General features: G+C 39.1%; 1 protein-coding gene across 1 annotated transcript; it reads right to left on the reverse strand.

The window, feature by feature from the left end:
* Positions 1 to 1,761: 1,761 nt before the first annotated feature.
* Positions 1,762 to 7,999, reverse strand: LOC109239363 (ATPase 9, plasma membrane-type-like). Its single transcript, XM_019405917.1, has 14 exons — positions 7,703 to 7,999; positions 6,956 to 7,075; positions 6,751 to 6,849; positions 6,183 to 6,320; positions 5,399 to 5,713; positions 4,983 to 5,309; positions 4,777 to 4,896; positions 4,333 to 4,455; positions 4,150 to 4,254; positions 3,745 to 4,054; positions 3,154 to 3,668; positions 2,719 to 2,892; positions 2,430 to 2,612; positions 1,762 to 2,200 (listed from the first exon to the last, which is right to left on the reverse strand). The coding sequence occupies exons 1-14, from the start codon at positions 7,751 to 7,753 to the stop codon at positions 2,003 to 2,005; spliced, it is 2,778 nt and encodes a 925-aa protein (XP_019261462.1). The 5' UTR covers positions 7,754 to 7,999; the 3' UTR covers positions 1,762 to 2,002.
* Between the last annotated feature and the right edge of the window lie 4,688 nt (positions 8,000 to 12,687).

The following is a 12,687-nucleotide window of genomic DNA, read 5'->3' on the forward strand; positions in this document are numbered from 1 at the left end:
GGGGGAGGGGGGAGGTGAGAAGGGGGAAGGAGTAAAGCACTCCCTAACAAAGGTGACTCCATACCCAGGGCTCGAACCTGAGACCGGTGGTTAAGGATTAGCAATATATATTTATCACTTCACCACAACCTTATCAGTACCAATGTTTTAAAAGGCGGGGGCGTGAGGCGAGGCGTTTTACCTCTGACGAGGCGAGGCGTAAGCCCTGAGACATGGGGCGTAAGTCCCACGAATCTTTAAATTTTATTAATTTCAAGAATTTTAAGATAGTATAAAATAAAAAATAATTATAAAAATTACGTTAAAATTACAAAATTATACAAATAATATATTTAAAAATATTTATAAATTATAATTCAACTATGAATAATACGAAAAGTATGACATATATCATAATATGCAAATTATCTGCAACGTCGTTACAACTCAAACATCAAAAGTAATGTATTCGATACGAAATCTTATATGTATCTCTTAAGGAGTAATGATTCTTTAAAGAATTTCGATATTATAATTCGATATTTTCTTAAAATACTCCTTTTATTTAATATGCTTGTATTTGAAAGAGAAATTTATATAAAAACATAATTCACAATTTAAATGTGATCTCAAGCGTCGTTCATTTTTAAGTTTCAACAAGTTCATTAAAGTGACACATAATTCACCATACAATACCATGATAACATAATTATTGTAAATAGTTACTAATACTGAGCTATTAAATTAATGAGTATTGTATCTCATAAACATGGAAAAAAAATATTTAGAAAATAATTATAAAAAAATTATGGACTAGTATATAGTAAGACATAACAAAAGTTAATAAATAAATACTTTTTAAATGAAAGATTTATTTAAATTAACTATCATAGCAGTCTTAGCGGATAACGTGCTATAATTTTTACTTTAATTATGACATAAAATACTCTCAACTAATAATTTAAAATTAGAAAAGAGTAATTTGAATAGTCAACGATTCATTAAGAAAATTTGAGGATTTACAAGGTTAGTTACATACAATTGCATAAAGTTCTATTAGGCGAGCCCAGTAGGCTGGGCGTTGGGCGTGTCCGGGGCGTAAGACCATGGTCGAGGTGTAAGTCTTACGGAACTAAGCCCCACACATAAGCCCAGGGGCGTTTTACGAGTGCTCCGCCCCGGAGCGAGCCCCGGGCGAGTCCCAATTCTGCCTTTTAAAACAGAGATCAGTACACATCCTCCCAAATTTATACCACCTTTACTTATGCTGCAAATTAAAATACAACTAAATGAAGCAGAAAATAATATTTCCTTTGTCCCAAAAAGAATAGATACAGTTTAGATTTCGGAAGTCAAATTTCTTATTATTGACCATGAATTCGGACACAGAATCTTTAATTTTATTTTATTTTTCATATAAATAAAATTTACGTATTTAGAAACTATATAAAAAGTATTATAAGTCACAATAATTTACACTTCAAAATATCTAAAAGACATAAAATTGGGGTCAAAAGAGCAGCTCATTTGACTCTCGAAATTCAAATTGATTTTTTGGGGTTGGGGGTGGGGGTGGGGTGGAGGACTATCAAATTTCGTACTATAATTATTTTTTAATATTAATAGAGAACAAAACGCAATGTTGATTTCTATATGATAAGTGACGGTTCATCTTTTCTTACTGTCTCTATTCAAGAGTAACAATATATATTATGAAGTAGTAGCAACAAGGCACTTTACTAAAAACATTAATAAATAAATATTTACACCAAAAAACAAAAATGATAATGCTATAGTAGATTTTCTTTATATAACTACTAGTTTAAAAGTTTTGATAAGCAGCTAGACTTTGTAGTTCACCAATATAGGATTTCATTCAACATTGATAATAACATGGATACATTCTTGATAAATTGCTGCAAAAATTGCCCTTTAACTTGACTACAAAGATTTAACATGTCCCTTGAGAGTCTAATATTCCTCTAACTTGCAACATGATTATTGAGAGAATAAGTTATAATTTTCATGGCTCATGTGTATATTTTGCAACTTCAGCGCGACGTTTAGCTTGTTCCGCAATCTCATTCAATTCTCTGTAGTTCTTGTCATGGAATAAGCCATTTCTTTCAGCAGTCTGCAGACCGTGTAGTGTACGTTGCGCCACTGCCCATTGTGCTTCCCTCTCACCTTTTCCATAATCCTTCTTGGTTGTGAAAGCAGTCTAATAGATTCAAGAAACAAAAATAAGTAGAGTATTATTAATTCAAGAATGGAATTTGAAAAAAGTATTAAGGTTCTAGCCCTGGAAACAGCCTCGAAGGGGAGCCAGGAGGTCAAGGGTTCGAGCCGTGGAAACAGCTCTCTTGCAGAAATACAGGGAGCTTAGTGCATCGGGCTGCACTTTACTATGGTTCTACAAAATGTGATAGCAATAATCTATGTTTGTTTACCTTATTTTGGATCATTGAATTCCAGGCCTCACCGCTCAACGCGTAACGACTGATGAATTTGAGAATATCAAGAGGGATATAGGTGATAATTGTGTAGATCCAGATGATTGCTGCCCATCCCCAACCAATTCCATGGATCCTAGCAAAGTTCCAGTTGGCGTAGACAGTGATTAGTGTAGCCACCTGAGTTCATCGTTCGAGCAGAAAAACAAGATCTTGATTAGTAAGAATGTATATAGAGTTGTGAAAATGAAAATGTTCATTCAGGTTAGCTTTTTTCAAGACTTACAAATTGGGCTAAGAGGAAAGCAGTGACAAGCAAGAAACCCGGGCGTTCCAAAAATGACCAGCTTCTTGATCTTGTCACAAAGATGAGAGCTTGACTGATGATGCTCACTTGAAGGTATAGAGCAGCTGTAAGCTCATAGGGGTTATCCCTGATCGATTTAACGTGGAATTTCTCCTGCATATGAGTGATAACTTTGTTTATCGAGTTCCAATAGTACGTTTTATTTGTGTTCAGACAGAGGAAAATTGTAGGGGAACCTTGGAGCAACGGTAAAATTGTCTCCGTGTGACCTATAGGTCACGGGTTCGAGCCGTGGAAGCAACCATTAATACTTGCATTAGGATAGGCTGTCCACATCACATCCCTTGGGGTGCGGCCCTTCCCTGGACCATGTGGGACGCCTTATGCAGGAATATTGAAAGGGAAAGAACTTACTGTAAAGAAGTCAGTGTCAGCTGCAAGATAGAAGAACACCACAGACATAATGGCTTGATAGGTTCCAAGGACGATTCCAGTGGCAAAAATTTCATTGAGCTTCCACGAGTCGGGCAGAGGGGATGGCTTCACCCTGTCCTTAGAGATGGTCATGATGGTTCCGTCATTGAGGATGGCAATGATGAGGACCATGAAAGGAGGGAAGTCGAATTCCCAAATGAGTGCAATGAGCATGAATCCCATCACGACACGGATTGTAATTGAAACTGCATAGATAGTGTAGTTCTTCATCCTCTGGAAGATGGCTCTGCTTGTCAACACAGCACTCACAATAACACCAAGACCTGGTTCAGTCAAAACTATATCAGATGCGCTCCTGGCTGCGTCTGTTGCATCGTCAACTGCAATACCAATGTCTGCTTTCTTCAATGCTGGTGCATCATTGACACCATCTCCAGTCATACCACAGATGTGCTTTCTTTCTTGCAGCTTCTTCACAATCTCATATTTGTGTTCTTCAAATATTCAAATCCTAGTGTTAGTTCAAATACTAATATCCTTTTTTAACTGTAATTTAGTAGTAATATTTACCTGGGAAGACTCCTGCAAAGCCATCAGCCTGCTCAATGAGCTCCTCAACAGGAATTGAAGCAATGGACTCATCCTTATGGCCCCCGAGAAGAGCTGAAGATGGATACATGTTGGTTCCCATACCAAGCCTACGGCCAGTTTCCTTACCAATAGCGAGCTGGTCACCCGTGATCATCTTAACATTAACACCAAGCTCGAGAGCTTTGCGAATTGTCTCTGCACTGTCATGTCTTGGTGGATCAAAGAGAGGTAAAAGCCCGACGAATTCCCAAGGTGAACCAGCACTGTCCTTGTTTTTTTCTGGCACAGTCTGCATAAATTATCATGCAATTGTATTTAGTCCACTTCAACCAAGGACACATTACACTAACTCAAACAAAGTTATCTAATATTATGTTGGCTTGCCTGTCTTGCAACTCCCAAAGAACGAAGACCACGGTTGGCAAAGTTGTCGATGATTTCATGAGCTTTCTTTAAAACATCTCCCTTGAGATCACAAAGTTCAATAATCTGGCAAAAGATTTGATAGATTAGAAGCTAAAGTTTGAATATATATACTAAAATGAAGGACAAAAGAAACTCTCTTACTTGCTCAGGAGCACCTTTGCTAGCCCTGTGCCAGTTTCCACTGTCATCAATATATGTGATTGCAGTGCGCTTATCGACTGGATTGAAAGGAAAGAAATGAACCTCTTGGATGCCTTCTCTTGCCTGCAAATATCAGACGAAGTATTTAAGCTCATTTGCAATTACTTCACTGAAGGGGAGCCTTGGCGTAATTAGTAAAGTTGCTGCCATATGACCAGGAGGTCACGGGTTCAAGCCGTGAAAACAGCCTCTTGCAGAAATGCAGGATAAGGCTGCGTACAATAGACCCTTGTGGTCCGGCCCTTCCCCGGACCCTGCGCATAGCGGGAGCTTAGTGCACCGGGCTGTCCCTTTTTTTGCAATTACTTCACTGAGTAAAAAAAATCTAATGTTCTACTGAGAAAACATAAAGAAAAAAACAATAGTACTACTATTTCACATTACCTCTTTGGGATCATTCAGCATATTAACAATACAAGCATCAATAGCATCCTGATTCTCCACCCTGGAAGCTCTAGCAGCAAGTAACATAACCGTATCCTTGTCTGCATTCTTAGGGAATACCTGCAACCACAAAGAAACGACGTTATGAACCTCATCTTTCGTCATATATGATCATGCTAACACTCTCCTCGATAATGTATACCAACCTCAATCAAGTTTTTGTCGACAGTAAGCTTGTTTAAGGTGAGGGTACCGGTCTTGTCACTGCAGAGGACATCCATACCAGCCATTTCCTCGATAGCAGTCATCCGCTTGGTGATGGCACCTTGTTGGGAAAGCCTATGAGATCCAATAGCCATGGTAACAGACAAGACTGTTGGCATGGCGATTGGGATACCTCCAATAAGCAACACCAACAAATTGTCAATTCCATCTCTATATTTTCGCTTTTGAATTGGCCACATCACCAATATCTCAATAACTATTCCAACAACAATAGAGCAGATACAGAAGTTCCCAATAGAAGTCAACACCTGATCATATTGATATAACACAACAAATTTTAGATCCCAATCGTATAATGTATTCAACTTTTAGATTCTAAATCACTAGTTTTTTTCACCTTTTGGAAATGACCAACTTGGTTTGTGCTATCAACAAGATGTGCAGCCTTTCCAAAGAAGGTATGAACACCAGTAGCAATAACAACTGCCTCGATTTCGCCTTGCTTGACAGTGGAACCAGAGAAAACTTGTTCACCAGGTTGCTTTGTGACTGGTAAGGACTCACCAGTGAGTGCAGCCTGATCAATCTTAAGGGGATCACCCTCGAGAAGACGAGCATCGGCTGGGATAATATCTCCCAACTTAACACTAATCAGATCACCTGGAACCAAGATTGAAGCTTCCTCCTCCGACCATTTTCCATCTCTCAAAATCTGAGAACCACATTCTCAAGATTATCATCCATTGCACATTGAGAAATAATCACCAAATGTAAAGAATTTTTACACCATCGGTTAAAAAGTGTAATATAACATGTCGTTGCAAGCAGTGGCGAAGCCAAAAATTCAATAAGGATGTTCAGAATTCGTACACCCTTCGCCAGTGGGCTATGCAAGGGTGTTCAAAGTCTATTTTTTTATCGATAACAAGTAATTTTTTTATCCTATACACAGTATAATTTTTCGGCGAAGGGTGTTCAGTTGACCATCCTTGGCCACGCATAGCTTTGCCCCAGGTTGCAAGTAAGTTATCTTATTTTTCAGGTTACAAAACTCACTTTTTATAAACAGTTGGTTACCGATATTTATCTAGTAGGTGATTTGATAGTGTAACAATTCTTTTATACCGTCAGTGTATAGACGTTAAACTCATTACGACAAATCATGAAGAGTCAAGGGATACCTTAGTTTTGGGAGCAAGATTAGCCATAAGGGCAGCTGCAGCATTTCCAGCATTGTTTTCTTCAATGAAACTGATAGTAGAGTTGATAATAAGCAAGACCACAATACCTACAAAGTCTGGCCAATCCGGTGGTTTTCCCTGCATTGTTTCAAAATCTCATCTTTAATAATTATTTTTCATTTGTCATAAGCAAGAAAAATAGAAGGATTAAGGTGTATTTGATATGACGAAAAATATTTTTCGGAAAAATAAGAAAATATTTCTCACTTTTAGATGAAAGTTATCTTCCTTCACAGTTATCTCAAAGCTTAACATCATATCACGACTCTAACCAACAGTTAGACATTATTATTAATCTTTAATATTCAAGAGTTTCATCAAACACTATATGGTTTGCCGAAATTATTCTGAATCTTTAATAAATATATTTTTTTTACAAAAGTATATTTTTAAAAATAAGTCATTCTAAAAATTGACTTTCATCATAACAAGCACAACTGGAAAAAAAAAAAAAAAGGGGGGGGGGGGGGGGGGGAGGGGGGTGGTTATATTTTTAATCTTTTATTACCCCTCCATTTGCCAAGGCAATGGACATGATAGCAGCAGCTTCCATGACCCATGAGAGAGGATTCCACATGAACCCCAAGAATTTAAGGACCTTATTTTCCTGTAATAAATAACAAAAAAAAAAAAATTAGAGCTTATTTAACCTTTTTTTTTTAAAATTATAAAATGAAGTTTAGCAAACAGTGAAAAATAAAAATCATATATACCTTTTTCTCTTCAAGTTTGTTATGGCCAAAAATTTGAAGTCTATTTTGGCCTTCTTCATTTGTCAAACCCTCTCTGCTACATTTCAGGATCTGGAAAACTTCTTCCACCGGAATATTTTCCTGCATGGGCATGCAATATCATTTTTCACCTTTCAAATCAAAAAACGAAAAAAGAAAAAGAAAAATACATCTATTCTTTTGTAGTTCCATTTTGCATTCAACATTATTTTCAATGGTCAGTGTAAAAACATTTTTTGATATGCTTAGTGATTGTGCATGCAAAATTTGGTCTGGTTATACATGCGCATTACATGCAGTGTCGGATCCAGGAATTATAACGAAATGATTCAGAAAATTATAAGAATGTCACACTATGGATTCGAACATAGGATTCAAAGCCTATGACTAAATTAAAATTTGAATCATCTTTCATATTGCACGGAAAGCTTCCCTTATGTTAATGGTATGTAAACTTTATATTTCTACAAAAAAAAGTTGTTTTCACCCTATTATCCTACTATATGCAGAGGTGAATCCAAGATTCAGATAATGAATTCAAAATGAGTATGAATTTATATCTTACTAAAAATATATAAATATATATACATTTTAAAATACTTTCTATATATGTATGCATAATTCGAGACAAAAATATTAGATTCAGTTGAATCAGCAAAACCCGTCCTGAGTCCACCCAAACCAAATGCAATGCACTTAGAGAAATGTGAGAGGGGAGAATTTACTTACAAGATCAACTTGCTCATTTCTAATATCTTCTAAGGATAAATTGGACGCCATGATGATTTATACACAAGAAAAAGAGGGACTAAGACAAGCAATTAATAAAAGTGAGATTTCAACAAGGAAGAAGGAAAGAATGAAGAGAAATCTATTTTAATAGAGAAATCACTCAATCTTCTCCCTCATTTAGGCTCACTCTCTTTTGGACACTCTTAATTCAACACAATTCCTCTTTCTCACTCCCTCTTTTGATTAATCAACCCATATAATATGTTAACTAATGCTAATGAGTTTTTGTAAGAGGGGTTGGCTCGCTAATTGACCCCTTAATCACCCGTTTATATCTAAACACCCTTGGTAATCCTATAAACAAGGAGAAGCCATGAGAATTATTGCAACAAATTCTCTCCATTAGTTTCTTTGGAGAATTGGCATTTTGTCCGAATTTCTTGTTTTGCTTGTCCTAAAAAGGTGTCACACCATAAAACTTACATCTTTCTCTCTCTTTCGTTCTCTTCTATTTTTACTATCTTTACAACCATAAATTTAACTTCTCTTTTATAATAATATTGTAGGAGACTCCAAAAAATTAGCGGCTAAAATCAAATTTTAATAAGAAGGGTTATACTTTTTTTATTAGTATATATACGGGTGAAAATCATTTACCCTTCCCAACTTTGTGTTAAAAATCAAACTCCCCCCTCAACTTTGAACAATAATCATTCTCCCCCCTTTATCCTACACAATACCTTTTTTGCCCTTGAATTTTTAATTTCCTCCTCAATTCAATACTTTTTTATTATATGATATTTTTTTTTATAGTTTTAGCTATAACTTAAATTATGCAATACCTATTATAAATTGTAATTAGAGTTCATTAAAATTATAAGTAGAATAAGTAATTAGAGTCAATCAAAACTTATCTTTATGTTTATGTACTCATACTATGCTTCTGCACTTGATTGTGCAGGCTTTGAGGCAGGTGCATCTGGCCATCAGTCCGGCGNGGATTGAACTTGTGAGCTAAGATAACTTGGGGTGTTTTTCAATCCTCTTATATGAAAAACTCGGATTGAACTTGTGAGCTAAGAAATTAATGAACTCTATTCTCTTAGCTCACAAATTTTAATTTCTTAGCTCACAAGTTCAATCCGAGTTTTTCACATAAAAGGATTGAAAAACACCCCAAGTTATCATAGCTCACAAGTTCAATTCGAAATAAAAAAATAAAAAAAAAAGGTATTTTTCAATCCTCTTGTGATGACCCAAAAGGTCATCACTTGTTTTTAAATTTAATTCTGTGCTTCCGAGGCCTTGAAAACCTCTTTTAGCCTCGCCTCAATTTGCGTGCGCAGTCCGGGCGCATAGCCGGAAAGCTTAAATATAAAAAATTTGTGAAAAATGGTAAAATTTGGTTATAAAATGAGTTATTTTGACTTCGGTCAACGTTTTGGGTAAACGGACCTGGACCCGTGATTTGACGATCCCGGAGGGTCCGTAGGAAAATATGAAACTTGGGCGTATGCCCGGAATCAAATTCCGAGGTCCCAAGCCCGAGAAATGAATTTTTGAAAGAAATTATTTTCTGAAATTGTTTAAGAAAATTTGAAATGAAATTTGATTAGAACATGTTAGTATCGGGCCCGTATTTTGGTTCCGGCGCCCGGTACAGGTCTTATATATGATTTGAGATGTTTCTGTGAAACTTGGTGAAAAACGAACGTCGTTTGACGTGATTCGGACCTAAAGTTGATGTTTTATGAAGTTTGAGAAAAATCCTTTGATTTTGAGGTTTAATTCGTTGTTATTGAGGTTATGACTACAGCACCGGTGTTGGTTTTGCCCACAGGTTCAGGGCCTTATACAGTTTATTGTGATGCTTCTCGTATTGGACTTAGTGCAGTATCGATGCAGGATGGCAAGGTCGTTGCCTATGCTTCGCGGCAGTTGAAGATTCATGAGAAGAACTATCCGGTTCATGATTTGGAGTTGGCAGCCATTGTCCACGCATTGAAGATTTGGAGGCATTATATGTACGGCATGGCGTGTGAGGTGTTCACGGATCACAAGAGTCTTCAGTATTTGTTCAAGCAAAAGGAGTTGAATTTGAGGCAGAGAAGGTGGTTGGAGTTGTTGAAGGATTATGATATCACCATCTTATATCATCCGAGAAAGGCCAATGTGGTGGCCAATGCTTTGAGTAGAAGTCAGCCAGTATGGGCAGTCTTGCTTATATTCCGGTCGGTGAGAGACCGCTTGCTTTGGATGTTCAGGCTTTGGCAAATCAGTTCGTGAGGCTGGATGTTTCTGAGCCCAGTCGTGTGTTAGCTTGCACTGTCGCTCGTTCTTCATTATTGGAGCGTATCCGGGATCGGCAGTATGATGATCCCCATTTGTGTGTCCTTAGAGACACGGTGCAGCGCGGAGGTGCCAAGCAAGTTACCATAGGTGATGATGGAGTTTTGAGATTGCAGGGTCGAGTTTGTGTGCCTAATGTGGATGGGCTCCGAGAGTTGATTTTAGAGGAGGCCCATAGCTCCCGGTCCTCTATTCATCCGGGCGCCGCAAAGATGTATCAGGATTTGCGGCAGCATTATTGGTGGCGGAGAATGAAGAAGGATATCGTAGCATATGTGGCTCGTTGTTTGAATTGTCAGCAGGTTAAGTATGAGCATCAGAGGCCTGGTGGTTTATTTCAGAGGATTGAGCTTCCCGAGTGTAAGTGGGAGCGGATCACTATGGATTTTGTTGTTGGACTCCCGCAGACTCGGAAGAAGTTCGACGCCCTATGGGTCATTGTTGATAGGCTGACCAAGTCAGCACATTTCATTCCTGTGGCAGTCACCTATTCTTCTGAGAGGCTAGCTGAGATCTATATCCGGGAGATTGTTCGCCTTCATGGTGTGCCCGTGTCTATCATTTCGGATCGAGGTACGCAGTTTACCTCGCGCTTCTGGAGAGCAGTTCAGCGAGAGTTGGGCACACGGGTTGAGTCGAGCACAGCATTTCATCCCCAGACGGACGGGCAGTCCGAGCGGACTATTCAGATTTTGGAGGATATGCTTCGAGCTTGTGTTATTGACTATGGAGGCTCGTGGGATCAATTTTTGCCTTTGGCGGAGTTCGCCTACAACAACAGCTACCAGTCGAGTATCCAGATGGCTCCTTATGAGGCCTTGTATGGTAGGCGGTGTCGGTCTCCGGATGGATGGTTTGAGCCGGGGAAGGCTCGGTTGTTGGGTACGGATCTGGTTCAGGATGCCTTGGACAAGGTCAGGATCATTCAGGATAGGCTTCGTTCAGCTCAGTCCAGGCAAAAGAGTTATGCCGACCGCAAGGTTCGAGATTTGGCTTTCATGGTCGGTGAGCGGGTATTGCTTCGAGTGTCGCCTATGAAGGGCGTGATGAGATTTGGGAAGAAGGGAAAGTTTAGCCCTAGGTACATTGGTCCGTTTGAGATTCTTGATCGAGTGGGAGAGGTGGCTTATAAACTTGCATTGCCGCCGAGCTTATCAGTCGTGCATTCAGTGTTTCATGTGTCCATGCTTTGGAGGTATCACGGGGATCCATCCCACGTATTAGATTGCAGCACTGTCCAGTTGGACAAGGACTTGTCTTATGAGGAGGAGCCAGTAGCTATTTTAGACCGGCAGGTTCGTCAGTTGAGGTCGAAGAGTTTCCCTTCTGTTCGTGTCCAGTGGAGAGGTCAGCCCCCTGAGGCATCGACCTGGGAGTCCGAGTCCGATGCGGAGCCGTTATCCCCATCTTTTTCCCGACTCAAGTACTTCCTTCTTATGTCCGTTCGAGGACGAACGGTTGTTTTAGAGGTGGAGAATGTGATGTCATCACTTGTTTTTAAATTTAATTCTGTGCTTCCGAGGCCTTGAAAACCTCTTTTAGCCCCGCCTCGATTTGCATGCGCAGTCGGGGCGTAGCCGGAAAGCTTAAATATAAAAAATCTGTGAAAAATGGTAAATTTTGGTCATAAAATGAGTTATTTTGACTTCGGTCAATGTTTTGGGTAAACGGACCCGGACCCATGATTTGACGGTCCCGGAGGGTCTGTAGGAAAATATGGGACTTGGGCGTATGCCCGGAATCGAATTCCGAGGTCCCAAGCCCGAGAAATGAATTTTTGAAAGAAATTGTTTTTTGAAATTCTTTAAGGAAATTTAAAATGAAATTCGATTAGAACATGTTAGTATCGGGCCCGTATTTTGGTTCCGGCGCCCGGTACAGGTCTTATATATGATTTAAGATGTTTCTGTGAAATTTGGTGAAAAACGGACGTCGTTTGACGTGATTCGGACCTAAATTGCTAAGTTGATGTTTTATGAAGTTTGAGAAAAATCCTTTGATTTTGAGGTTTAATTCGTTGTTATTGAGGTTATTTTACTGATTTGATCGCACGGATAAGTTCGTATGATGTTAAGTTAGTACGTGTGTTTGGTTAGGAGCCCCGAGGGCTCGGGTGTGTTTCGGGAAGTTTTAGACTTAAGAAAAATTGCAGAAAACACTGCTGTTGCACCAGTTCTGGTGTAACCGCACCTGCGGTCCTTTGGCCGCAGATGCGAACACGCAGGTGCGCACAGTGGGTCGCAGATGCTGTCTTGCTTCGCAGATGCGGATAATTTTCCGTAGATGCGGTTCCGCAGAAGCGGGCCTTTTCTCGCAGGTGCGGCCCCAGCGGGGCCTAGCCATTTCCGCAGAAGTGCCCACTTTTCCGAAGGTGCGGTGGCGCAGATGTGACCCCTGAACCGCAGATGCGAAAGTCGGGCAGTGAGTCTTTTTAAAAACATAACTTCAGTGCTTTTCTTTCAAACTGTTGTATGTGGTAATCTTAGTAGTCCGTGAATGATGTGACACCAGTTTCTGGGTAGAGACATATGTGGATTTTCTTGTCATTTTGGTTCATTTTGTCTAAGTCTTCCGCTTAAATCTCATATTCCGCTGTTATTTAAATGTTTATCACTTGTTATTGTATGTCGTAA

Source organism: Nicotiana attenuata, unplaced genomic scaffold, assembly GCF_001879085.1.
Source record: "Nicotiana attenuata strain UT unplaced genomic scaffold, NIATTr2, whole genome shotgun sequence".
Taxonomy (NCBI): domain Eukaryota; kingdom Viridiplantae; phylum Streptophyta; class Magnoliopsida; order Solanales; family Solanaceae; genus Nicotiana; species Nicotiana attenuata.